Genomic DNA, 26,860 nt, shown 5'->3' with positions numbered 1-26,860 from the left:
AAAACTGGGATTTTTTTTTAAGTGGGAAAAAGAAACGGGGACAAGTTAGTTCAAATAAGGATTTTAAAAAACCAAATAGGCAGGAAACAATATAATGTATTGTCCAATCTGAAATACTTTTGAGAGTAAAAAGGTGCTATTAATAATTCCCCCTGGTCTGGAAGCTTAAGCCTGGACAAGCTTGAGCACCTGACCATGAAGGGTGATGTGTAAAGGGGGCTCCCCCCATTCCCACCACTCTGCTCCCAGCTCCTGCCCACATGGTTCAGTTCCCAAAACTTGCTGGTGGCAGTTGTGGACCCCAGGCAGAGTGAGATTCTCAATTAGTTATTGGTTCTGACACAGAATCTTGCATTTATATCAAGATTTGGAGTTGGGTGGAGTTGGGAAAGGGAAGATTTTACAAAGGAGAGATAATTATGTACTATTTGTGGACAATAAAAATATTCCCACTTTCCAGTCTAGCTTTAGGACGTATCAATGGAATTTTAAAAAAAGAAAAAGCTTAGAATTTTGGCAAGATGATCCACCATTGACCCAGTTTTTAGTATTTGTTGAATGGTGGTCCAGTGATCTATTTGTTGTTGTTGATGATGATGATGATGACGATGATGATGATACAGATTTTTCTCTCAGGCAGCAGCTAAGCTCCTAGTTTCAGTGCTCTTCTTGCCTGACTTACCAGTGGCATGTGATACAATTGATTGCCCTGCCCCTTTGAAATGCTTCTTGACTTCTGGGACTCTGTATTCTCCCCTGTCCCTTTTCGATTCTCCTTTCTGGCCCCTCCTCACGCTCCTAAACTTGAGCACTGCAGTGTCCTGGGACTTGGTCTTTGGACATTTTCTCTATCGACTCTCATTCCCTTGGTGATCTCGTGCAATCTTATAGCTTTAAATGCCTTCTAGTGATTAGGTCTCCAGCCTGGACATCTTCCCTGCACTCCAGATTCACATCCATCATGAGGGCAACCGAGTAAGGAATAACTGCAGATTTTGGGCTGCTCAGGATAAAAGCCTTAAGAGTCATTCTTGACTTCTTTTCAGTTTTATACCACATGATCAAATTCTTTCAGTCCACTTTCAACATAGAACCAGCATCTGAACACTCTTCACTCTCACCCTGCCCAGGCCACTACACTTCGTGCATTATCACGACAGATTCCTACTTGATCTCCCTCTTCCTACCCCTGCCTTTCTACCAGCATGTTCTCACCCCAGCAGCCAGAATGATCCTTTTGAAATGTATATCAGGTCATGTCACTCCCTGCAAAATCCTCTACTAGGGGTTCTCATCTCACATAGAATTAGCCCATGTCCTTACTGTGGCCTCCAGGGCCCTAATTACAGGGCTCCTCATTACTTCTCTAACTGTGTCCCCCTTTGCACTACCCTCTGCAGGGTGCTCAGCTCCAGCCACACTGTGGCTCTTTCCTGCTGCCTCTCCTGATGCCAGGCATTGCTCCCCTTGGGCCTTTTCTCTTGCTGTTTCCTCTGCCCAGAATGTTCCCCCTAGAATATCCATGTGGCTGGCTCCTCCGCCTCCTCCAGATCTTTGATAAAATGTCACCTTAATGAGAATTTACCTGACCAACCCATTTAATATATGCATTTTGTGTCTTTTTAAATTTTATTGTGAACATGCAGAAAAATCCATTTTATATACACACACACACACACCCCCCCACACACACACTGAATAAAACAAACACCAGTATAGCCCAGACCAGCACTGCCAGCAGCTTTGAATTCCCTTCTCCCCAGTACACACACATGGCCTCCCATCCTTGCTGCTCCTTTGGATCTAACCACTGTGCAGAATTTTGTGATAATCATTCTCTTGCTCATTTGATAGTTTTAACACCGAGGTATGCATCCTCAAACGATATAGTTGAGTATTGTCTCTGAACACTATGAGTAGATTCAAACTGTATATATTCTTTCACCTTGTTTTTTTCACCCTTGATGTTATACATAGCTATTAGTTTGCTCATTTTCATGACTGTATAGTATTTAATTGTATACATATGCCTCAATTTATGTATCCATTCTGGTGGTGACAGGCATTTGGACTGTTTCCAGGTTGAGTTATTATAAACAGGGCTTCCATAGACATCCTTGTACATGTATTTTGCTGCTCATGGACACAAGTTTTTCTAAGACAGATACCCAGGAGTAGAATTTCTCAGAAACTTTCAGTTTCACTAGATAATGCCAAACTATATCCAAAGTGTTTTGTTTTTTCACCTTATACTCCCAATAGGAGAGTTTAAGATGCTCTTTTGATCTTTTCCAACACTTGTTATTTACAGACTTTTGGGCATATATGGTATCTCATTGTGGTTTAAATTAGAATTTCCAGGACTACTAATGAGATTGGGTACTCTTTTATAAGTTTATTGGCCATTTGGATTTTCTCTTTTGTGAAGCACATATTCATCTTTTTCCTATTTCGTACTGAATTACCTTTTTCCATGTTTTTTAATTCTTTATATATGTTAAGAGTAATTCTTTGAGTTACAGTTGTTGCAAATACATTATCCCATTCTGATAATTTGTCTTCTCACAGAGTTTATTAGGTATTTTATGAACTTAAATTCTTAATTCTAATATAGTCAAATTTACCAGCATTTTATTATGGTTGTGCTTTTTGTATCTTTCTCAAGAAATTCTTCCCTACCCCAAGGTCATGAAAATATTTTTTCTTATATATTTAAAAACTTGATTGTTTTCCCTTTCACAGTTCATCTTTAAAATACACCTAGAATTGATGTTTTTGAGTTGTGTGAATAAGGCCCAGTTTTATTTTCTTCTGTATGGACACCCAACTGTCCCAGAAGCATTTACTGAGAAGTTCATTCTTTCCCCCATTTATATGCAGTGCCACTTTCATTAATCTGGTTCTTGGTTTTCTATTTTGTTCCATTGGTCTAATTATCTCTTCCCACAAGAATATAACATTATCTTACTTATTGTAGTTTTATAATTACAGTAACATATCCATCCTTCAAGAGTTTGTTGACTATTCTTAGCCTTTGTGCTTCCATATAAATCTTAAAATCAGTTGATCGACTGGACAATCTAAAGACCTTAGAACATTATTGTTCTATTTATTGCCCACCCAACTTACATATTATTGTTGCATATATTTTAGTTCTACCTTCTTTAACTTCATGAAAATTGGCATCATTATTTTTACAGTCAAGGTTCATATAGGTTTTCTCACATATTTACCACTTTAAAAGCTCTTCATTTCCTTCTAAAACCATGGTCTTCCACATGGGATCACATCCAAGGTACATTCTTAGAATTTCTTTTAATGAGAGATTCAGCTGATAGCAAACTCTCAGTTTTTATTTGTCTACAAATATCTCTAATTTATCCTTATCACTACATGATGTTTTTCTTGGACATAGAATTCTTAGTTAGAAATTGTTTTGTTTTCAGCACATGAAGAGGGCTTTTCATTGTATTCTGACTTCCAATGTGCTATAAAATATCAGTTTTAAGTCCAGGTGACTTTCCTTTGAAGGTAATTTGCCTTTGGATTTGTGGCTGCTTTTGAGACTTTTCTTGAGTCTCATATATTCTACAATTTCACTATGATATATCTAGACACAGATTTCTTTTTACCTTTTCTGCTTGGGTTTCATTGGGATTCTTCAATCTGTGGATTGGCATTCTGCAACAACTTAGGAAACCACCAGTCCTTATATCTCATTCATTACCTGTTCTCTTTCAACCTGTCTTCCGTATTGCCAATTTTTTGTGTCGCTATACTGTATTACGGATAATTTATTCCAGCCTGTATAGAAGTTTATAAATTCTCTCTTCAGCTTTGTCTAACTTGTTGTTAAGTCTATCCATGGCTGAGGCAGGAGAATCACTTGAACCCGGGAGGCGGAGGTTGCAGTGAGCCAAGATTGCGCCACTGCACTCCAGCCTGGGTGACAGAATCAGACTCTGTCTCAAGAAAAAAACAAAATCTATCCATGGTCATGGGGGTGTGTGTGTATACACATATATACACATATATACATGGCATATAAAAATCATATATATAACAATATTTTTGTTAATTTCTATATGTATATTTATTTCTAGCAGATAGAGGTTTATTTGGTTAGTTTTCACATCTACTAGATAATTTTCAAAATAGTTTCTTATTCCTTGTGTATATTTTTAAGGTTGCTGTTTTAACCTGTGACTGATAATTTCAGTATCTCTGGTCTTTGCTGTGTGTTCCCGCTGGTTCTTTCACATGGTGCTTCAATTTCTTGAGCAATTAGTTGTTTTTGACTGTGTTCTCTTCATTGCCCTTGAAAAATTATTTTGGGTGACTTTTTGAGGCCTGGCATAAATATGCTTCCCTACAGAGAGAGCTTGTATTTGCTTCTTCTGGGCACCTGGGAGCCCCACTAGTGTTAAGTTCACAACCTGAGGTTCCCTGATCCTCTTACGTGGTGACCCAGGATAGAAAGCCACAATAGGGATTGCCCCTGGCCACTTCTTAAGGACAGAGTTTTGTTTCCCCTTTCCTCCCTTTTCTGCTTAGATCCATAACAATTATTTTCTGTAGTCTCATAAGTGGGAAAGGGTGTGTATAGTTCAGTTTCATCTTTACTCTGAACATAGCCCTTTGGAGTTCTGATTCAATTTGGTGAGGACATCCTGTTACAATCCCCACTTGGGGCCATCCGTCATCCCTAATTTCTATCCTGCTTGCTCCCATAAAACCGCCAAAACCAAAGCCTAGGTTTGCCTAGACGGGCAAATGTTCTCAAGGTAAAAGTAGCTCTAGTGCCCAGGCATTTGTTTCCTTGGTTCCCATTTTCCTTTAGATTTTAGCCTCTGGTATTACTTCCTATTCTGTCAGCCCTTTGAGGCTTTGAGAAGATTGAAAAATATATTCAATTCAATTTTTTTTGTAAATTTTAGCAAAATGGGAAGTTACAAATATCCTAACCTACTACTACGGGAGACAGAAGTCTATTTTACCTATTTATTGTTATTTATTTACTTATTTATTGTCTGCAAATTTTTTAAGAGAGGGATTATTTTGTTTTGTTTTCTGCTGTATCCCCAGTGTCTAAGAATGGTGTCAAGCACATCGTTGGACTCATTAAATATTGAATGAAGGAATAAACTCTTTAACAATAATATGCATATTGTGGGAGGCTTTGAAGTGCTAAATTAAACTTTATGTCATAACAGCTTAACACACGGCAACTCACCACATATTCTTGAATAAATTCCACATGCCTTGCACTTGTTAAGCAATGAAAAGAAAGCAAATTTAGACTTCTAAGCTGTGGCAAGGCATCCATCAACTCTGTACTTCATCTGAAAAATGAGGAGTTGAATTGGTGATATCTAAGTTTCCTTCACCTTTTACATTTCTGAGACGAAAACACAGTTCCTGTACTTAAAGGTCATGATGGCAAAAATAATGACCAAAAAAAAAAAAAAACAACCCTCAGGCCAGAGTCAGAGTTACAACAATTTCCAGACCAATTTTTGGAATAAATGATCCCTCTTCCACCCTACAACTAACATGTAGGCCTACTTAGAAATGCTCTGAGCTGTGAGTACACACACTCCTTTGTAAAGCAGAACCTCCAATCTTAAATACCATAAGGAATATTTTCATAAAGAGATACGGGGTATTAGTAACCCTAACATTGTCCTCTAGTTTCAGGTACTGCTGTCTTGCCCATGCTGGCAAACGAGAATAAACTGCTACCACCTTACTGATCTAACTCAAATAGGAATCCCAGGATTTTCCCTCAGCTTTCCCTGACACAGCTGAGACCATCTGGGTCTTGCAAAAGGGCTGTACCAAACTCTAAGGTACAGTACAAGGAAATAAACCCAGCAACTATAGGAAAGCTGAAGAATCACAGTTACCAAGCCCAAGCTGACTATCTCCTGTGGCTTTCAGACTCTGGTCTATCCACAGACGTCAGAGAGAGCCACCCCACAGCCCAAACAGGCTGCTGCAATTGCAGCCATCTTACCTGATTCCTTCTCCAAGTTTCTGGTCTGTCTCGATGTGGAAGCACCATCTGGTAACCTACTCCCCGGGAGTTCCAACTTCCAGCCTGTGTGGTCAATGGCCTCACTATCAGACAAGATCTGGCCCCTCTACACAGGACTGTGGCTTTCCCTTTACCAACCTCTCATGATTTTCCTAGCAGAATATAATATCCGCAATAGTCACATAACAGCATCTACATGCATGCAGTCACAGGCAAGTGGTCCCTCAAAGAAATTACCATGAATAAGATGGAGGCAAAGTTCATCAGGTAACCTGGGAAACGATCCTTCCAGGTCAGTTTATCTTCATCATCCTGGAGAGAAACAGGAGAGCAGAGACAATCAGAAGTCACAAATAACAGATATTAATTTGCTCTCAATTTGCATATATTTGCATATGATTGATCATTATCACCCTATATAGATATATTTCTAGCCACTGATGACTTACTCTCCATATTATCAACAACTCTCCTAATTTTATAATTTCTAGATAAGTTGGAATAGCCTGGAAAAATTACAATGAAAAAAGGATAAGATTTTATTTCAGCCTCACACTGGGCTGAAGTTCTAATTCAACCACTTATCAGCTGTGTGATCCTGGATATGTCTCTTATTAACATTTCCGACCTTTCATTTCCTCATCTGTAAACTGGGCACAGTAGTGATACCTGCCCTGCCTACTGCACAGGACAGTTTTGTTTTGTTTTAGTAAGAAACGTGTGAATACAGTAAAGCAATGGACAAATGACAGATAACAACCCAACCACAGGGCAGCATCCCATAAATAGATCATCTGTTAAATAAAACATCAACCACTGATCTTAGAGCCTAATAATTGTGCAAATTACCACAGTTTTGTTCTTCAAACAGGCTACATGTAGTATTATGTGCTCTCCCTTGTCACAAATCCAAACATTTTGAGGTACAGGTTAGGCTGATCCATTCAATCAACTTGGCTGAGAATCCTACCTTTTTCCCCTTGGACTGGGTCCAGCTCACCCAGGCCATTATCCTGGGACAATTGTATCACTAACCAGAGTCCTCCTGCAGCATGCTCTGAGGACCCTCATTTGGTGGGGGACAGGGGAGGGGCTGCCAACAGCTATGAATGGCAAACAGCTCTGCTAATTAAACAGCTCTGCTGTATAAATTTAGTTCAGGCACTTGATTCCTCTGAGCTGCAGTTCTATAAAATTAGAATGGATACAGCTGTCCTGCCTACTACACAAGGTAGCTGGGAAGATCATCTGAAGCCGTGTTTGTGAAGGTGCCGAGAATATGGCAGAGCACTCCCTGCCAGTACGGCAAGAATCCACCAGTACTTCTGCAAGGTGTCTGAATGCGGCTCAGCGGTGAGCGCTCCAGGGCCCCTGCTCTCTCCTCTCCCTTCCTCACCACTGATACTCAGAACACACCTGATTTGGTGCTAGCAACAGTGCCATCTAGCCTTTGAAAGCTTGTACTGTAAGCGAAGGACCTCCTTATCCTAAAAGATTTCTTTCTAAAAATCCCTCTAGGGCCCACTGTGCGTTGATCTTGGTGCCAGGCACAGTGGGAGACAGAAGAAAACTGACAAGATCACCACTCCTGGGGGGCTCACAGGCAAAGGAAACACAGATGACACCCACACACCAAAAGGTTTAAGAATCCCTGGTCAGTTTGGGAGTGAGGGTTATCTTGGGAGTGAGCCTGAAGGGATGTGGGAAGAGGAACAATTCTCATGCCTGCAACTGAGCAACAGGTGGAGTTGGCTTAATAAATTGTGGTGGGCATGAGTGTTATAGCTGAATTCACTTAGTAATTAGCACTTGCATTTACAGATTATGTAAACAAGCAATAGATTCAAGTTTGCACAGACTTAGGGATAGAATCCTGTTGCTAGACTCTTAGCCCAACAGGCTTTCCATCACACAGTGAGAACAAGGTAACTACACCTTGTGGCCATTCTGAAGGAATAGGAACATGTGAACCTATTTCTGATGGGATTGGAACAAGACTCATTCACGTTCTTCTAAATTAGGCCAAACATCAAGAGAGATTAGAGTTTCTTTCATTTTCCTTCAGTATTAATTCTTAGTTTCACTCACACACTAACATTTTCCTTATAGGTATTTTTTTTTTTTTGGAGACGAATTCTCGCTCTGTTGCCCAGGCTGGAGTGCAGTGGCACGATGTTGGCTCACTGCAACCTCCGCCGCCCAGGTGCAAATGATTCTCCTGTCTCATCTTCCCGAGTAGCTGGGACTACAGGCACGTGCCACCATGCCCGGCTAAGTTTGTGTGTGTATGTGAGTATTTTTTAGTAGAGACAGTGTTTCCCCGTGTTAGCCAGGATGGTCTCGATCTCCTGACCTTGTGATCTGATCCGCCCACGTTGGCCTCCCGAAGTGCTGGGATTACAGGCGTGAACCACCGCACCCGGCCCCTTAAGGGTATTTTTAAAAGATTTTTCAAGCTGTTGACAAGGAAAACTGAGGATGGGCTGACGGATGATAACACTCAATAGGGATTCTGAAGAGAAATTTGAGGGGCCGGGGAAGGACTTTTCCTGAGCCTCCCGCCCAATTATGGTCAAGGTTTTGATGAATAAGTCTTGGTTCAGTCCTACTCAACAAACAAAGTCTAAACAGTGCCAATGGGCCGGGCTCCGTGCTAGATACTGAGGACACGCTGAGGAGAAGGTTCAGCTCTGCCCAGGAGGAGCTCAGAGACCACCAAGGAAACAAGGAAAAGCAATTCTAAGCTAAATCTGATTCGGAAGCTGGCATTACTATTTTGCATAAAAATGAGACATAACTAAAAAGTAACCAAATTAAATGTCCACTCAAAGCAACTAAAAGAAAAAATGCTCACTTTGATATAACGTTCTAGTGTATGTTGAAAAATCACCCCTTATGTTTACATTGGTGATCTCTTTTTTCTGGAAGTCATAGCTCCCAACACACACAGAGTGCTCATGCGTTCAGACACTCTCCCAACATAAGAAGCCAAGAGGAACACAAACATTGCACCGCCATCTTCCAAGCTCCCAAAGTCACTAGTAAAAATGACAGTGAGTAAAGTAGTCTTTACTTATAATAATCTGGCTCTAATAATGGAAGCCAATTAAAACTCTCCATTCACGGATACATTAACAACATGAAGACTTGCCACCAAATATCCTTAACTTAAATACATTCTGCTTACAAATCCTATAGCCAGCATATAAGACAGCACAAAGAGAAGTAGGCTTGGAACCAGGACATCCAAGTTCTGAACTCTTGGCTCTGGTCTTTCTTAGGTGAATGACCTTGGGAAATTCCCAGATCCTCAGCTTCTTTATCTGTGAAATAATTTATGTGCCCTATCTGTAAAATATAGTTATATCTATCACACCAAATTACCATGCATTTAAAATTGCCCAACCTGTGAAGCAGGTCAAGAGAGTGCAGGCACACAGAGGTAGGAGAACTCTTAGTGCCTCTCTCTCTTTTTAAGATGGAAATAACACTTGTCCCACCTAAGTGGCCCAGGTATTGTGTGGATCACATGAGTGCATGCATATGAGAGAGCTTTGTAAACTGGAAGGCTCATAAAAGTAAGGTCTAATCAGCTTCATGATATAATCAAAAGCAGGTGACTATAAAGCACTTAGCTAATGCAATCATTGTTAAGACAGGAGCCTAGCTGTCCTCTGTGCTAGCTTCTTTGTCTCAGCTCTTTGTGTCTATGTCCCTTGATGATGGCTCCCAGTTTTGAGCCTCCAGACAGCAAGCAGCACAGTAATAAAACCACATAAGTGCCCTTTTGGCAAGCTAAACATTTGGAAATGAAATCACTGAAAAGGCAATAGGTGAGAGTGCTATTTAAACAAATCCCTTGGAGAATAATTTTGTAAAGTGGCAATCATCCTTGAGTCGTTTTCTTCTTTTTTTCTTTTTCTTTTTTTAGAGACAGAGTTTCTCACTCTGCCACCCAGGCTGGAGTGCAGTTGCACAATCATAGCTCACTGCAACCTCGAACTCCTGGGCTCAAGTGATCATCCTGCCTCAGCCTCCAGATTAGCTGAAATTACAGGCATAGGACATCACAACTGACTTCATTTTTAATTAAGATATAATTTACACACAGTAAATTTCACCTTCATTAGTGTTTAGTTCTGTAAGTTTTGATAAATATATAGTCCTATAACCACAACCACAACCACAATCAAGACATAGAACAACACCATCACTTCCCATTATTCTCCCATGGCCCTTTGTAGTCTATCACCTCCCCCAATCCCCAGAACCTGACAAGATCTGTTTTATGCCCCTTTGGTTTTACCTTTTCCAAAATGTCATATAAGTGGATTCATAGAGTATGCAGGCTGTTGAGTTTGGCTTCTTCGACTTGGCATTTGAGATTCATGTTGTCCATGTGGTTGCATGTGTTGATAGTTTGTTCCTTTTTATTGCTGAATAATATTCCACTGTGTGAAGGTACCACAGTTCATTTGTCCTTTCACTATCTGAGGGATGTTTGAATTGTCTCTAGTTTTTAGCAATTATGAATAAAGCCATCGTAAAAGTGTCTGTGCACTAGTTTTGGTGTGAACATAGGTTTTCATTTCCCTTGGATAATTACCAAGAAATGGAATTACCAAGTCATAGGGTAAGTATATGTTTGACTTTATAAGAAACTACCAGACAACTTCCCAAAGTGGGTGTACCATTTTGCATTTCCATTAATAAGATATGGTATTTCCTTCCTCTATTTTATTTTATTAAATACATTTTTAATTTAGAATAGTTTTAGATTTACAGAAAAGCTTCAAAGGAGTTCCCATATACCCTGCACCCAGTTTCCCCTATTTATATTAAATATATTTTTTCACAACCAGTGAACCAATATTGTACAGTATTATTAAAGTTCATACTTGATTCATATTTTCTTATAAATATAATATAAAATCTAATATTACTTAAATTTAATAATACACTATTTATATTAGTTTTTACCTAACAGCCATTTTCTGTTCCAGGGTCCCCTCAAAGAAAACTCATTATATTTAGTCGTCATGCCCCCTTAGACTCCTCTAGACTGTGACAGTTTCTCAGACTTTTCTTATTGGTGGTGACTTTGTTCGTTTTGAGGTGTACTGGTCAAGTATTTTGTAGAATGCCCCTCAACACAGGCTTGTCTGAAGTTTTTCCCATGATTGGACTGAGGTTATGCATTTGGGGGAGGAAGACCAAAGAGGAAGAGGCCATTTTCATCACATCATATCAAGGGTACAGGTTAGAATATGACTGACCACTGATGATGTCAACCTTGATCTCCTGGTGGAGATGATATCTGTCAGATTTTCCTGTTGCAAAGTTTCTTTTTTTTCTCCTTTCCATACTTTACTCTTCAGAAGAAAGTCACAAAGTGCCCACATTTAGGATGTGGGAATTATACTCTACCTCTCTGAAGGGGCAGGATCTGCAGATTCTCCTAGGTTTTTAATCCAGGTTTTTATATTTTGAGTTTGCTAAAAGCAGAACTGTAAAGAAGAGATACTCAGTCATACCAATGTAAAACCAGTGCAGGTTACTCCCAACCCTAAAAGAAGAATGAAGACGATAAATGCCAAGTGACCAGGACTGGAGTGGAACTGGGTTTGGGCTTCAAAAGAAGCAGGCTGTGGTCCTCATTCTTTGGGAAGCCCACAAAGGACAGGAAGCCAAACCTTGACATCCTCACTGGCAGTTTCATTATCATCATCTGCCTCAGCCCTCCAGATAATAACAAGAGGGTCAGGAATAGGTCAGACTGGTTTCTATCAAAATGTTCATACACTGTCCATATGTTCTGGCAAATATTTTGGGGGCAGTGTCAAACAGAAGAGAAATATAATGGATTTGGAAATACAGGACGTGGGCTTCATTCCATCTCCACCTCTTTATTAGCTGACCTAGGGCATATTGTTCAAATTATCTGTGTCCTCAAATCAGCATCTCTAATGGGACAACTGGTAACTTTCCGTACTGAGCACTCAATGAGTATACCACATATGTGACAGGACTTGGAAAATTACAAGTTCTATATAATCGTGAGTTGTAGTACTCTTGTTTCTATACAGGACGCATACATCGAACATCAAATATGTACCTCAAGCATCATGCTAGCACCAGACAGTAGGCATACATAGAAGAACAGCTCACATTCTTGGCCCTAACTAGTACCAGAAACTGAGAAAGATGAACACAAATTACGACATGATATGACACACAAAGTGCTACGGAAACATACAGGAGGGAGTGAATTCCAGCCTAGAGGAATAAGGAGAGACTTCAATGACTAGGAGACATTTCAGTTGTGATTAAAGAATGATTAGAGTTTCCCAGGATGCAAAGGGGGATGAAGGTATTCCAGAGAAAGCACCATGTGCAAAAGCATGGAGATACCATAACACACGGTATGATCAAATGGCTCAGTGTAATGAGAGGGTAGGACGTATACACAGCAGCAGGGTTTTAGATAGATAAGGTTAAAATCAGATTCCTGACTACCTGGTAATCTATGGTGCATCTTTCACTATGACATGAAGGATCAAACATCAGAACAGAATGACACTTCTAACTAGCACATAGCAAGTCATCTGATCGTAGTCTGGCAGGGGTCATAGAGAATAAATAATCCAGTCCCTTGCTGATCAGATCAGTCCTGAGGTACATACAGGAGGCGAGGTGACACACCCATGGCTAGTCAGCAACTTCATTCCAGGCAACACCAGAACAGGGCCTCTGATATTTCTGCTCAGTTGTTGAGAAGGCTGTTGCTAACTGGTTCCTTTATAAGGAATGGTTGCTTCTAGATTTTAAATTCTAAATAATATCCAGGGACCTTTTAAACATGAATTATGTTTTAATGCCATAGTCGATTTATTCTGATGGTGGAAAATATTGAAAGCAATTGCTTATTTGCATTCAGTTCTGTGTACTGTTTGAGGAGCGGAGCTGAGGTGCTATCTGCCTATCACTTCCAAACCTTTACTCTTCTGTCTATGAGAGCCTCTCCTTTGTGGGGCACACCATTCAGCCATAAGGACTTGTACTTTGTGATTATCATCTGCATCGCCATCTTCCCCAATCCTGCCATCATCACAAGCAGCTGAGATCCAGAAACTGACTTACTCCTTAATGTCCTCATGTCTACCCTACTTCACTCTGGCCAGCAGCTCCTCACCACAGTCCAGGTAATGTTGATATTTGGAACTCTTCACTTCCTATTCTTCCACTACTCTTAGTCTGGCCCACCACTCCAGTCATACTAAACATCACACACATGCTTCCGTGCCTGAGTTCATCTAACAGAGCTACACAACAGCGCCTCATATTGAATCAGAGCAGCCATCCCACTTCTAAATAACATAAGGGATTCTGAGTGCCACCGAAAAAATTACACAACTGCATGGATTGATGTCACTATACAGTCACAACTGGCAACATCAGTTGTGCCCCTGTTGCTTCCTGGCCATGCTTTTCTCATTCTCCTATACACCCATCAGTTGTGTCCAAATTGCCCCTCTCTCTATGCAAGCCCCCTATTCTTCTATCCCTTTTCTCCCACTCATTATGTAACCTCACTTTTTTATTGGGAAAAAAAACCTCAAGATCATCATGTGAGAATCTCAATTTCTCCTTTTGCCATCTACAATTTTATCTTCATTTTTTCGCATCTGACCTTTCTGTCTCATTTGGAGAGATGTCCCTCCCTCTTGCTGACTGACATTTCCTTAAAATTTCCTTTAAATGTCATCCTCTTTCTACCTTTCCTTTAAATCTCATCCTCTCCTCAAGGACTTTGTTCTCCTTTATCTTAAAACTGTGTTTTCAGGCTATTGCAGGTACCTTCAAAATCATCTGCAGGATTTGTTAAAACAGATTTCTGGGCTCCATTCCCAAAGATTCTGATTCAGTGGCTCTGGAATGGGGCCTGAGAATTTGCATTTTTAATAAGTTTTCAGGTACAGTGAGTGCTGCTGCTGCTGCTGCTGTGTTGCTGCTAGTCAGGGAACTGTACTAACTGTCTTAAACCATTTCCTTCTGCTGGGTATGGCCACCCTGCCTGCAGACACACCAAAAAATAAGAGCCACCACTTTTAAATTGCTTACAATGTGACTGACAATTAGCTATGTGCCTTAGACATATCCTATTTAATTACTGTAGTAACTCATGAGGGATGATTATTATTCCCATTCTATAGCTGTAGGACCTGAAGGTTCCAGAAGGTTATGGAACTCGTTCACAAGTGAATAAGTGGCAGCTCTGGAATCCAATGTGTGTGAGTCCAATGCCATGTACTCCACAGCCTCTCATGTGGTGCAATACTCTGTCATCTAAAAAATACATGAACCATGAGGTAGCCACAATATTGGAAGGAGTCAGAAGAGAGTAGGGTGCCCAAAACTCAGGGAGGGACATAGAGTCACAGCTCCTCTTGACAGAGAGATGAAGTAAGTTAAGAGCAGCAAGGCATCCATCAGAATTTGTCATTAAGATCATCTGCAACCTTTGTAAGGAAATTTCAAGGGAATAGTGGCAGTAAAACCAACACTGCAAATGAGGAAGTGGATGGAAGGTGAGGCGAGAGCAGCTATAATTTCCTTTCTGAAGAAGTTGGAGGGAACACAGGGTTGCAGAGTTCAGATGTTTAATACCAGCACTTCCCCATACTTTTTTCCTAGCTAACGTGACCACCCACCTGTTGAGGACCCTCAAACTCTTATCACCAGCCCAGATCTCTCTGTTAAGCTCCAAACTCATTTGTCCAACTGCCTAGTGAGCATCTTCAATGGAATGTCCTAAGCTCAAATGTCCCAAAAAGAACGGATCACCTTGTTCCTTAAACCTTCTTTTTTATCCTAACTCAACCACGTGAACTGAACCATGTCTCTTTGAGCAGGCAACACCTGAAACAGAGGCATTCCCTTGGGTTATTTCCTCCCACACACTCACATTTGATCGGCCCCAGGTGTCATGGGGTCCACTTCTTAAACCTTCTCCTGATCTTCCCCTCCTGTCCATTTGTATTTCTGATGCCTTAGTTCAGGCCCTGCACAGTGGACTCATTCCCCATCCACTGTTCTTATTGATTTTCTTATCTTTCCTCTTCATGAACTGTCAGTTCCAGGAGAGCAGAGGCCATACAGCTGGTGTCTAAGCATAGTGTCAGATACATAGTGCAAACTCTTTAATTGTTTGTTCAACCAGTGTGTCTCCTATCAGGTCCTATCAGGACCTCAACTCTGAAAACAATCTTGGTAACATTTAACCAGCCTCACTTAGATCCCTCTCCATGTAAGGAGGCATGCAGGGCATGGCCTAGACACTATGAGAATTCACTGAGGCCAGTGGCAGGTAGAAATAAAATGGAGAGTTTCTCATCCCTGTCTTCAGGGAAACTCTGTCTGCCTTGAGTTCCCAGGACAGGGGATCCAGACATTGCAGCAGGCAGAGGTCTTCTACAGATTGGGAGGTGACTGAGGCCAAATGCCTCTGGTCAGAGACACCACAGGGAACTGTGGATGGAAAGGGTTGGCAGGGCCGGGACATGGTTTCTGAGGGAAGTTACTTGGGGGAGCCTGTTTTCAAGAATGACTTCAGTAAACCAGGGCTGGTTAAATTGCATGACAGATAGGAGCTGGTCCCAGACAAATGGACTCACGGCAGAGTGGGATTTAGAGACTGACTTGGTTGGGGGTAGGGGTGGCAGTGGAAGGCTAAAGCCCAGGTTCAACTATGTCTGAGAAAGAGTCAAATAGCAGTAGTTTGTTCCAAAGTCCTCATCAAGAACACAAGCTCCTAAAGTTGATCAAGTACCACTTATGAGATTCCTGTGCTGGGTGCCTCCATGACACATTGTGATTTGATAGGGCTGGCTTGAGGAGACATCAATACATGGAGGGCTTAGAGAAGGGAGGGTTGAGAAATAGCGAAACTCCAAAAAGAGAGGAACAATGTGAAGAAGTGCAATATACTTTTCAATTTTTTTGTTATGCTTTTTTGAAATAGGGTCTTGCTCTGTCAGCCAGGTTGGACTGCAGTATACTTTTCCATTTGAGGGCCCTTGGGACACTGTCAGAGATGAGAATCAAGGAAAACCCAGGTGCTCCTGGGCTCAGGGACGAGGTACGAGTGGCCATCTGGTCTCACATGACTGAAGGTCTCTGGTTAATGAGCTTTACGCATTTTTATGAGCCAGCCCACTGTGTAGATCAGTTGCCCTGAGTGTGGGGGACTCCTCAGCGCAATTTCAGGTGGAGATTAACAATTCCGGCAGCCAACGCCATAAATTCAGCCTCTCACAGAATGGCACATGTTCGAGGGCAAAGAGGGGACTCTGGCTGCTTTCACAAAATAAATGCAAGCCATAAACTGAGAGGAGTTATGCTGTGATCTCCTGGTTTGTGACTTTAGGCCACCTTAGCCCTCCATACATATGTTGACTAAAACAAAGGAGAAAGAGATAGTGAGGTTCTGGGCCAGCAATCTGTGAAATGGGACCATAAAGTCACATTTGAGAAAAAATATTATCTGCTCATTTGTCTTTCTCTCCTTCTCTTCATCCCCCTTTTCTTCTTCCTTGCTGGAGCTGGGCATCTCACTGTGTCTATCCTGGGAATGCTGCAGTGTGGTCTAGCCTGGAGGTGGCTGCCTGGGTTCAATTTCCAGCTTGCACACTTATTGAACGTGTGACTTCAGGCATGTTACCAACTTCTGTATACCTCCACTTCCTCACCATAACAAAGATATTGAAAATAGTGCCAACAGTACGAGATTGCTGCTGTGGAGATGAAATGAGGTAATGCATGAAATATGCATAGGACTGTGCCTGGCACATAGTTAGATCCCAATACTTGTTACCTATCATCTGATGATCAACAGCATCATCATTGTCATCATCATCATAATCATATCACCAAAATTAATATCATCATCATCATCATTACCATCATCATATTATCAACATCACCATCATCATCAATATCATCGTATCAAAATCAACATAATCATCAACATCATTATCATCATTGTCATCAATATCATCATCATTGTCATCAGCATCATTGAAATCATCATCAGCATCATCAGCATCATCATTGCTTTATCCACCAGGGACCCTGTGGCCCTAACTAACAAGGAAACCCAGGTAATTATGGGCAAAGTTTTCTACAGCACAAACCCAGGGGCTGCTCTTCTCATCCCAAAGTCACACAACTGCCTTGTGTGACCTCATTCCACCACCTGGTCCCACTTTCCCCTCAGACCCAAGCTGCTCGATGCTCTCTCTGCTGGGTGAGCTTCCAAGACTTCTCACAAACAGCACCTACTATAGCAGCAGAGGTTCCCCCACCAACTTCATCATCTTCTTTCTCTCTTTAGGTCTCCTTCTTAAAATACTTCTTCCTCCAGGAAGCCTTTATGGCCTGATCAGAGGAGTGAGGCCAGTATTTGAGTGCATATCCCTCCCTTCACAGAGCATTAGCCTCCCATAGCTCCTGTCAACACAACGTCAGTCTGCAAAACGGTCTTGGTCTCCACAGCCCAAGCACACCCAGCCTCTCTGGGGCTGAGCCTCCAGGTCCCACCCCTCAGCCCCGTGCACTCACCTATGACTGACCCTCAAAGCCTTCTAGCAGTAGATAAAGACTTTAGGGACAGGGCCTCAGTCTAGGAGGGGAATCTTGGCCAAGGGGCACGAGGCAGTCATGTGGCACAGCACCTAAGTCTGCAGGCATGCCTAAAGCCCAGGACAGAACGCAGTGTAATTTGTGGCTCAATTGGAAAACATTCTTTATTCCTCCCACTGTGTGGTTTTCCTAGCAGACACAGAAGAACCCTGGCTCCCCCTCTCCCCTCCTAGGGTCCAGCTCACTTACTCTGTTCTTTCTGGCTTCCCAGAGAGCTTGCAGCTCCCCTTTCTTTTTCTCAGCTCGCTGCCTTGTCCTCCCTGGGTTCCAGTACTGGGCTGAGCTTCTCTGTGGCCATTCCCTAAATCCCAGCTGTTCTGCTATGTGCCCTGCCTGGATTGGGATTTGAGAGCCTCTTCCCAGTCACTCTCAAGGGAGGCCCTTTTATTTTGTGATAGTGGTACAAGGAGTCTTTGATGGGTTGCTTCTAATGAGGTGGGAAGGCCTGGGGCAAGCAAGCCCTCATCCGTCTCTGAGCCTTCTTGTCTGCAAAAGGGAGAGGCCAGCCTGAAGCTACCAGCAACCTCCATCAGTACTGCAGAAGGTCCCTTACTTAACAATTTTTTCGACTCACAATTTTTCAACTTTACAACAGGTTTATCAGGTCATTAAATGCATTTTCTACTTAAAATATTTCTGACTTATGACAGGTTTATCATAACTCCACTGTAAGTCAAAGAGCATCTTGACATATGAATCCTTGATATTCAGCCTTTTCTATACCATCATACGAACATCTTAAGCCAAATGACTATGAACTTTGAATACATCTAAACCCTGTGCTGTGGCCTCCAATGCTTACCACGATCTGGGCTTTGACTCCTATCCAACTTCATCTCTTGCCATACAATCTTTTGTGTACTCCCTCTCAGCCACACTGGCTTCCTTCCCGTTCTTAGAACACACCAAGCTGGCTTCCATAGCAAAACTTTAGCATGACTCCTCTCCTCTCTCTCCACCCCGCTGCTCCCTCAGCTCAGCCTTCAGTTCTCGATCCCAGCATCACTCCCACAATGAGAACTTTCCCACGCCCCTTGTCCATCCCTGGTCCTTGTTATTCTCCACCACAGCACTTATTGCTATCCAAAGTGACCTTGTTTATTTATTCATCTCCTAACTGGCTTTTTAAGGAAAACATCAGCTCCATAAAAGCAGGGAACTCCAAGTATCATTCAACATGGATCCAGCACTTGGACCACACTGATCACAGAATTCATTTGCATGGATGACTCAGAGAGTGGATATCAGTTTGGAAAAATAGCCGTGCTCATTTTGGTGGCGCTCCACGCTCAGAACCTTGGGAATGAGTATTCAGTCGCTGGGTTGGTCAAATCTAGTTTTGCATAGGAAGAATTCCACAAAGCAATTCTGTGCCACTGCTTCAGGTGACACACCAGTGCCAATCTCTCACGGATCTGAGGAAAACCGAAGGGAACAATGCAAAGGTTCATAGTAACCTCTCAACAGTTTAAGAAAAATAGTCAATTGTGTGGCCCACAGACTTTAAGAGCAGCTTTTCTCATATGCATTGCAGCAAGGAGTGTTAAGTGACACCCAACTATGATCTGATCTACCCTCCTGCCTCTAGCGAGCAGGCCATGAGCCTCCTGTGCTGATCACAAAGACCTCTACAATGGCGATCCTGCAGCCACACTTAGCTCCTCTGCCTAGTGCTTCCTGTCCCTTTGGGTCACATAGAATTTCTTAGTCTGAGCTACAGGCCTGAGGCTTTATTTGGGTCCTTTTCTTTATGTTCTAGCCCACAGACCAGAGAACAGATCCCTAGAGCGTTCATTTAGACTTAAAGTTCTTGAAGAAATCTCCTCCTATTCTTATTTTCTTCAGGCTCAATATTCCTAGTTCCTACCATTAGTTTTCCTACTGAATAAACATGGAAGGGAATCAGAATCCTTTGTTCCTGACTGTATCAACTCCCTTCTGCGCCTTGATGGAACTCTAAGGGCTGCCCACAGCTTACCGTGCTGGGGGTGGGTGGGGACTTGAAACAAAGGTCTTCAGCCCAGGAGGATGGGAAGAGGACAGCTGGGGCTTGGCACTCAGTGAGGCTCGGGCCATGGGGAAGACTGGCCACCACTGTGACAGACAGAGGCTGAGATGGGACACGAGGGCGATGCCACTGCCTCCCACATCAGCTAATCCTTGGAATCACATGGGGGGAGCTTTAAAAAATACACCGATTCCCGGCCCTTCCCTAGATCTGCCAACTCAGAACCTGGGGGAGGGCCAGGAATCTGTTTTTGAAAATGCTTCACGGGCAATGCTGGGAGATGCTGTTCTTTAACTACCCCTCCCTCGCTGTGTTTGCTCCAGGGCCTGTACTCCTGCGGCTTGTTCCTCTGTGAACAGATTCTCTGAGAGGAGTTCACAGGGTGGAAACAAGCTTGGAGACAATTCCCTCATGCATGGTGTCAACACAGAACCCGCCATGCCAGCTGCCAGGCAGCCCCGCCAACTCGCCAACCTGCTCCCATGGTGCCCCTCCCTTCTCACCCACCCTCAAGTTAATTACCGGGCTAGGGTAGATGCTGATTACACTCAGTCCAGGGATGAACTTCAGACCCACTGCACTCTCTCGGTAGTTCAGGGAGTAAGAAGGGCAAGAATTGAAGGTGGGCATGCCGCCTGGGCTGCAGTCAAAGCTTGTTTTGATTTTCAAAGCATCAGCTTGACACACCGGAGAAGACCTAGACCTATGCAGTTACCTTGCATTTTGTGAATTTATTGGGTTTTAAAATTTCTCACTACACACAAAGCACTTTAACAAGTACCTTAGATCCTACGCCTTAAGAGATGGTTGGTGTCTTCCCCTCAAAGCAGAGGTGCCAGGCTTCTCAGTGTGAAAAAAAATATATATATTTTGAAATATGTTGGTAATTTTTATTTAAAGATTGTGCTCTTTGAAATCAATTTCACATGCATAATAATGAGTCTTGCCAACACCCATGTGTTCTGGTCAGAAAAGTAAAGAAACATTGTTCATTGTTTTGTTAGCAACATCAATCAGTTCTAGCCTCCACCTATGGACAGTCATCACTCTTATGCCAGGATGCAGACAACATACATCTAAAATAGTGTTTGTTTTTAACTAGGATGGCAGAAGAAACTGTTTTCAGGAACTCGCAACAATAATAAACTGGCCAAAAAAAGACACTGCAATTGGCCCTCATCATGGTATTTGATAACACTGAACTCCCCTAGCATGCAATGTTTGTTGGTTTGGTTTCAGATTTTGTTAACTAATAGAGAATGGTGGTTAGTTCTTCTTCTTTATTAGAATCAAGAGGCCAGAATAAATGGGATGGGACCCCAAAAAAGGCAAGTTGGGTAGGACACAGGGAAGCACCTCCTAGACCTTCTCCAAACCTGGGAACACCCCAAGGGACGAGTTCTCCATTACGTTTCAGGGGAACAGAATCGTTTCCAAAGCTGGGCCCTGGTACTTCCTGCAGACACACTCGGATTCACTGTAGCACACACTGCTCAGTAACCAGTTCTGAAAGGAGCACGTCAAATGACCTATAAGAAGGATCCCTCCTTCCCGTCCTCCTGGCCTGCAGGCGAGGAGAGACCATGTCCCACACCCGTCTGCTTCTTCTCTGGGCCCAGTGCTCTCCGTGTCCAGGAGTCTGCCCTGTCCTGCTAGGCTGAGGGCATCCTGGACAGAGCCACAGCTCAGGGGCAGAAGTAAGTCTGTGTCCTTGGCATGAGGGGCTTCAGCAGGGCATGGGCCTCAACTCAAGAAGCCTTGGTGCAGAGAGGAAAAGCAGAGCCAAAGAGAGGAAGAAAAATCCATTAAGCAGAGGAAATGAAGCACGGAATGGTTACACTGTGGGTGAATGAGCAGGCAGAGTCTCTTTCCTCCTTTCCCACTCTCACCCACAGGGCCCAGGACTAGGCCCTGTGCACAGGGGACTACTGAATACAATGGTACGTGCAGGTCTTAGCATGGGAGAGCAGACTGAATGAACTCCACAATCCAACTAAGACTCAGCTCCTGCACATGATCACCCACCCACCATCCAGTGTGGCAAGGAAGGGAAGCACCTGGGACCTGAGCCCAGGTCCCTGAAATGCTGAAATGCTCAGCCCATACCCTGAAATGCTGACTGCAGGAACCTCTGCACTGCTATGGCTGCCAGAACTTATCTCATCCTACTGTAGACACCAGCCCTGTCATCAGCCCCCTCCAATTCCCTTGTGAGTGCTGAGTTCAGAGGAATTTGTTCTGACCCTCAAGAGGGGTTAGGACACACTGATAGGCTGATTGGATCAGACCTCTCAGATGTCACCGATGCAGTGGCCCTACCTGCCTAGACAATTGAGAAGAAACATTTTACTATGATTTTTATAAGCATTCATGGTGTTCCAGGGACTGGGCTGTGACCTTTGTGGTCCAGGATGCTTAGTGTTCTGAGAGAAATAGATGGGTTATGAAACAGTTACAGTGCAGTGGAGTAGTTGTGATGTAGCCATGGCCAGGATATTATGGAAGCATGGTGGAAGAGCTTCTGACTTTTCTGTCTTTGGAAAAGATTCAGGAAAATTCATGCATGAGTGCTTACATGTACTTATACACGTATGTGCACATGCATGCATGTGCATACACACAAACTCATGCTTGGTGGTTTGGGTATACACTAGAACAATGACCCTATCTAGCTAAGGTAGTAGGCCAAGATTAATCATTCCATCCATCTATCTACCCATCCTTCCATCCATCCACCCACCCACCCATCTATCCATCCATCCAGGCATCCATTGTTCTATCCATCTACCCATCCTTCCATCTATCCACCCACCCATCTAACCATCCATCCAGGCATCCAGGCATCCAGGCATCCATCCATCCATCCATCCATCCATCCATCCATTCATATACCCATCTATCCATCCATCCATCCATCCACCCACCCATCCATCCATGTGTCCATCCATTTCTTATATGCTTACTATGTTACAGGCTCTTTATAGGATTCTTTACATATCTGATTTCACTTATTCCTCTCAATAACTTTATGAGATATGAATTATTAGTCTCATACATAAGAAAATTAAGACTCAAGAAGTTTGGTTGCTTGACCAGGGTTACACTAGTACACTAGTAAACGGCTGACCCAGGCTTCTCATCCAGATCTGAATAATTCCAATCGTATGTTCTTTTAATCTCTTCTGAATTCCTCATACTCTGTTCAGAGGAATTTGTTTTGACCCTCAAGCGCAGTTCTGTTCTCCCCCATACTGAAAAACAGAAAACTGAATTTTCCAGGTACTAACAGATATTCAATACGCATAGCCTCTCTCTCTTTTAGGGAATTTCATGGGCAAATTCATATTAAAGGCTCGGAGAAGTCCTGTACTATTTTCAGTTTAATCCAGCATTCACTGATTATGATCATCATTATTTGATCATGAAACTTTTTGGTGGCAAAATACCCAATTCCATGACAGCTGGAAGAGTTCCTTTACCCCCTCATCTGACCTGAGACCAGCACAAGGACTTCTTTCCCTAAGCAAGTTGTCTTTTTTTTTTTTTTTTCTTCAAGCAGCAAATAATGATTTGATCTTAAGCCAACCAATAACCCAACCCCTTGCATCTCCGTGACATTCCTCTTCCACATGCCCTTCAGCTCCGTGTCTTCCCTGAACTGCAGGATGTCTCTGCAAAGCGCAGAGGGTGCAGGGGCTACTGGACCTCCAAGAAATGATAGATTTGGTCTCCAAGTTGACCCCTTAAGAGATGGCTGCTGCCCTGTATGGGTCTCATCACTGCGTTCTTCTCATCCTACATCCTGGCTCTGAGTCTCAAATGTTTACTGGCCCAGGGCAAGGACCCATTCCCATAGTATTCTAGATTCATGCCATCTATCTCCGACTCTGCGGCTGGGTGGCAGGACAATGGCCTTGTGTCTGTGCTTCATCCTGCAGACCCAAAATTCCGCCTCAGGGACGAATCCATTTGTACTTACTTCCCTAGATTCTTTTCCTCCCTCTTGTAGTTCTTTCTAAAAATAGAGAGAGACTGGCATAACCAACCAGCAGTGAGCACTCCTGTGCCCGGAGGGATTTTATTTGTTGCCCCAGAAAGAGAAACTGCTTCTCCCCACCTGAAGCCAGGACCCAGGAGCCAATAGTGACACAGTAGTGCCTTCACCTGAGGGAGTCTCTCCACTCTGCAGCCTGCCCCACATTCCAGTCCTGCCACATCCCACCCTGGTCCCACCACCACCCCCTCCCAGGGAGTCAACACATCATCTCTTTGCACTCCAGGCCCTGACTCACTGCATGGTTGGGGAGTGACGGCCAGGGAATCTGAAGCCTCAGCGGATCCAGCCAGGATTCCTACTCTGCACCACAGGGTACAGAGCCACCCCTCTGTGCCACCGGCTGGGGGATTTTTTTCCAGTGAGCTCAAATCATAACAAATGCTTAACACACAGAAGTGGCTGGAGTTGGCCTCCAGAAAAGGCATGAGGCAACCCTTTACTTAGTGAACAAAATGCACAGCTTAATGTAAGAGCTTGCCCTCTCCTTGGTCTCATCATCACCACCCAACTGCAGGCCCTGGACACAGGGTAATCAGGGCTCTCTGGAATCCTGCACATGCCAGGTCAGAATTTGTGGATGATGTGTTAGGTTTTGATTGTCTTCTGATACAGAAACAGAAGAGTGAAGGTTGAGGCTGGGAAAGAGAAGGGGAACCTACCTCACTGAAAAGAGTAGGCAACCTGGAAAAAGCTAGCAGGACAATGAATGCAAAATAGAAATGAAGAGAGTCTTTCTCTCCTTTCCACCCATCTTTATTCATCATGCAGTAGAGAAATATTGATGGTAGGGAAGGAGTGAAGACAGAAGGGAAGGAAAGAGAGCCTCAACTTCTGATCTTCCCAAAGAGGGCCATCCTTGTGTCCTCTTCTTTCACCCCTTATTTAGTCTGGGGAGGAAAACATTGGGCAGGTATCCCAGGACTGCCTGAGTCAGGGCTCACCATCACCACTGGTTGACAAGCACTCATGAAATGCACACCAGACCTGAGCTCTGCTATTATTTACTTGCTGTGTGAGTTTTCATGACCCAGAAGGAGGAAAAAAAAAAATTGTTTAAGCTCCTCGCTACCAAATTTTACCTTGAAAAAATAAAACGGTTTTCAGAACTATGTTCATTACTTGGTCCGCCCCTTTCTTCCCCTATTCTCCAAAAGCTGGCCATTTAGATGTTCTCAGACGAAGACTCTTTGGTGGCTGTGGGGCAAAGAATTAACCTGAACCAAAGAGGAGCTCTGCAGCAGCTGGCCCCTGTCCTCAGCTTCTGGGAAGTGATCTCCAGGACCATAGAATGCCCTGCCTGATGGGAGTGTCTTTGTTTGCCTTGGGGCTTTGGCCATTGGACAATCTAACGAGATCTATGACAGGGGTTTTGAGCCACATTGTATCAGGGCTACCCACAGAAGGGCTGGTGACTGAAGGTCAACCATGCAGGTGGAATGTGATCAAGCCTCAGTAAAAACTCTGGACAAAAGGCTTGGATGAGTGTCCCTGGTTGGCAATACTCTGAACAAACTGTCACATGCCGATGCTGAGAAAGAACCACTGTCCTGGCTTGATGGAAGGGGAACACTTGGAAACTCTGCATTTGCTGCTTTCTGGGAGCCCACCCTATGCATTTCTTCCCTTGGCTGAAGAAGGGACCTGCAACCTTTCCCTGTAATAAACCAAAACCCAAAGTACAACAGACTTCAGTGAGTTCTATGAGTCCTTCTAGCAAACTATCAGGCCCCCTGAATTTGCAATTGCTGTCAGAAGTGTAGATCAAGTTCCCAAACTTCACAGTTGGTTAGCTCTTTACAGCTGGCCTGAATTTTCACAGTGATAATACTGATTAATAGATAAGTAGATGGCACCTCTCCTGGTGTGGCCATTCTTAATCTAGTCATCTGGTACATTGACCTAATGAAGACTCCTAGTTCATCAAAAGATTCAACCTAGTAGTCAGCTTCTAGGATTGTATAAGCATGAGTACAAATTGCCATGGTTTCAGGGTCACAACTTTTGGAAGTATTGATAGCTCTTTTAAAAAAAATGTTTATTTTTATTTCAAGTTCCAGGGTACATGTGGAGGATGTGTAGGGTTGTTACATAGGTAAATGTGTGCCATAGTGTCTTGCTGCACGTATCAACCCATCACCTAGGTATTAAGCCCAGCATCCATTAGATATTTTTCCTAATGCTCTCCCTACCCCCTTCCGTCTCCCCACAGGCCCCAGTGTGTGTTGTTCCCCTCCCTGTGTCCATGTGTCCTCATTTGTTCAGTTCCCACTTATAAGTGAAAACATGTGGTGTTTGATTTTGTTCCTGGATTAGTCTGCTGAGGATAATGACTTCCAGCTCCATCCATGTCCCTGCAAAGAACATGATCCCATTCCTTTCTATGGCTGTATAATATTCCAAGGCATATATGTACCACATTTTCTTTATCCAGTCTATCATTGATGGGCATTTGGGTTGATTCCACGTCTTTGCTATTGTGAGTAGTGCTACAGTGAACATACATGTGCATGTATCTTTGTAATAGAATGATTTATATTCCTTTGGGTATATACTCAGTAATGTGATTGCTGGGTCAAATGGTATTTCTGGTTCTAGATCTTTGAGGAATTGCCACACTATCTTCCACAATAGTTTAACTAACTGACATTTCCACCAACAGTGTAAAGCGTTCCCGTTTCTCTGCAACCTCACCAGCATCTGTTGTTTTTTGACTTTTTAATAGTAGCCATTCTGAATGGTATAAGATAGTATCTCATTGTGGTTTTTGATTTGCATTTCTCTAATGATCAGTGATGTTAAGCTTTTATTCATATGTTTGTTGGCTGCATGAATGTCTTCTTTTGAGAAGTGTCCATTCCTGTCCTTTCCCCACTTTTTAAGGTTTTTAAAATTTTTTTTTCTTGTAAACTTGTTTAAGCTCCTTGTAGATTCTGGATATTAAACCTTTATCAGATGGATAAATTGCAAAAATTTCCTCGCACTCTGTAGGTTGCCTGCTCACTCTGTGACAGTTTCTTATCATGTGCAGAATCTCTTTGGTTTAATTAGATCTTGTTTG

At 43.0% G+C, this 26,860-nt stretch overlaps 1 protein-coding gene across 1 annotated transcript in view; it reads right to left on the bottom strand.

Annotated features, from left to right (window-relative positions):
- Nucleotides 1-26,860, bottom strand: part of ANO2 (anoctamin 2) — a 364,008-nt gene that overhangs the window by 78,901 nt on the left and 258,247 nt on the right. Inside the window, exon 15 of the mRNA XM_025401723.1 lies at nt 6,275-6,349. Coding sequence (XP_025257508.1) covers nt 6,275-6,349 — 75 coding nt within the window. The remainder of the gene's footprint in view (nt 1-6,274; nt 6,350-26,860) is intronic.

Source organism: Theropithecus gelada, chromosome 11 (assembly GCF_003255815.1).
Source record: "Theropithecus gelada isolate Dixy chromosome 11, Tgel_1.0, whole genome shotgun sequence".
Classification (NCBI taxonomy): domain Eukaryota; kingdom Metazoa; phylum Chordata; class Mammalia; order Primates; family Cercopithecidae; genus Theropithecus; species Theropithecus gelada.
This window is presented reverse-complemented; position numbering and strand designations above follow the sequence as displayed.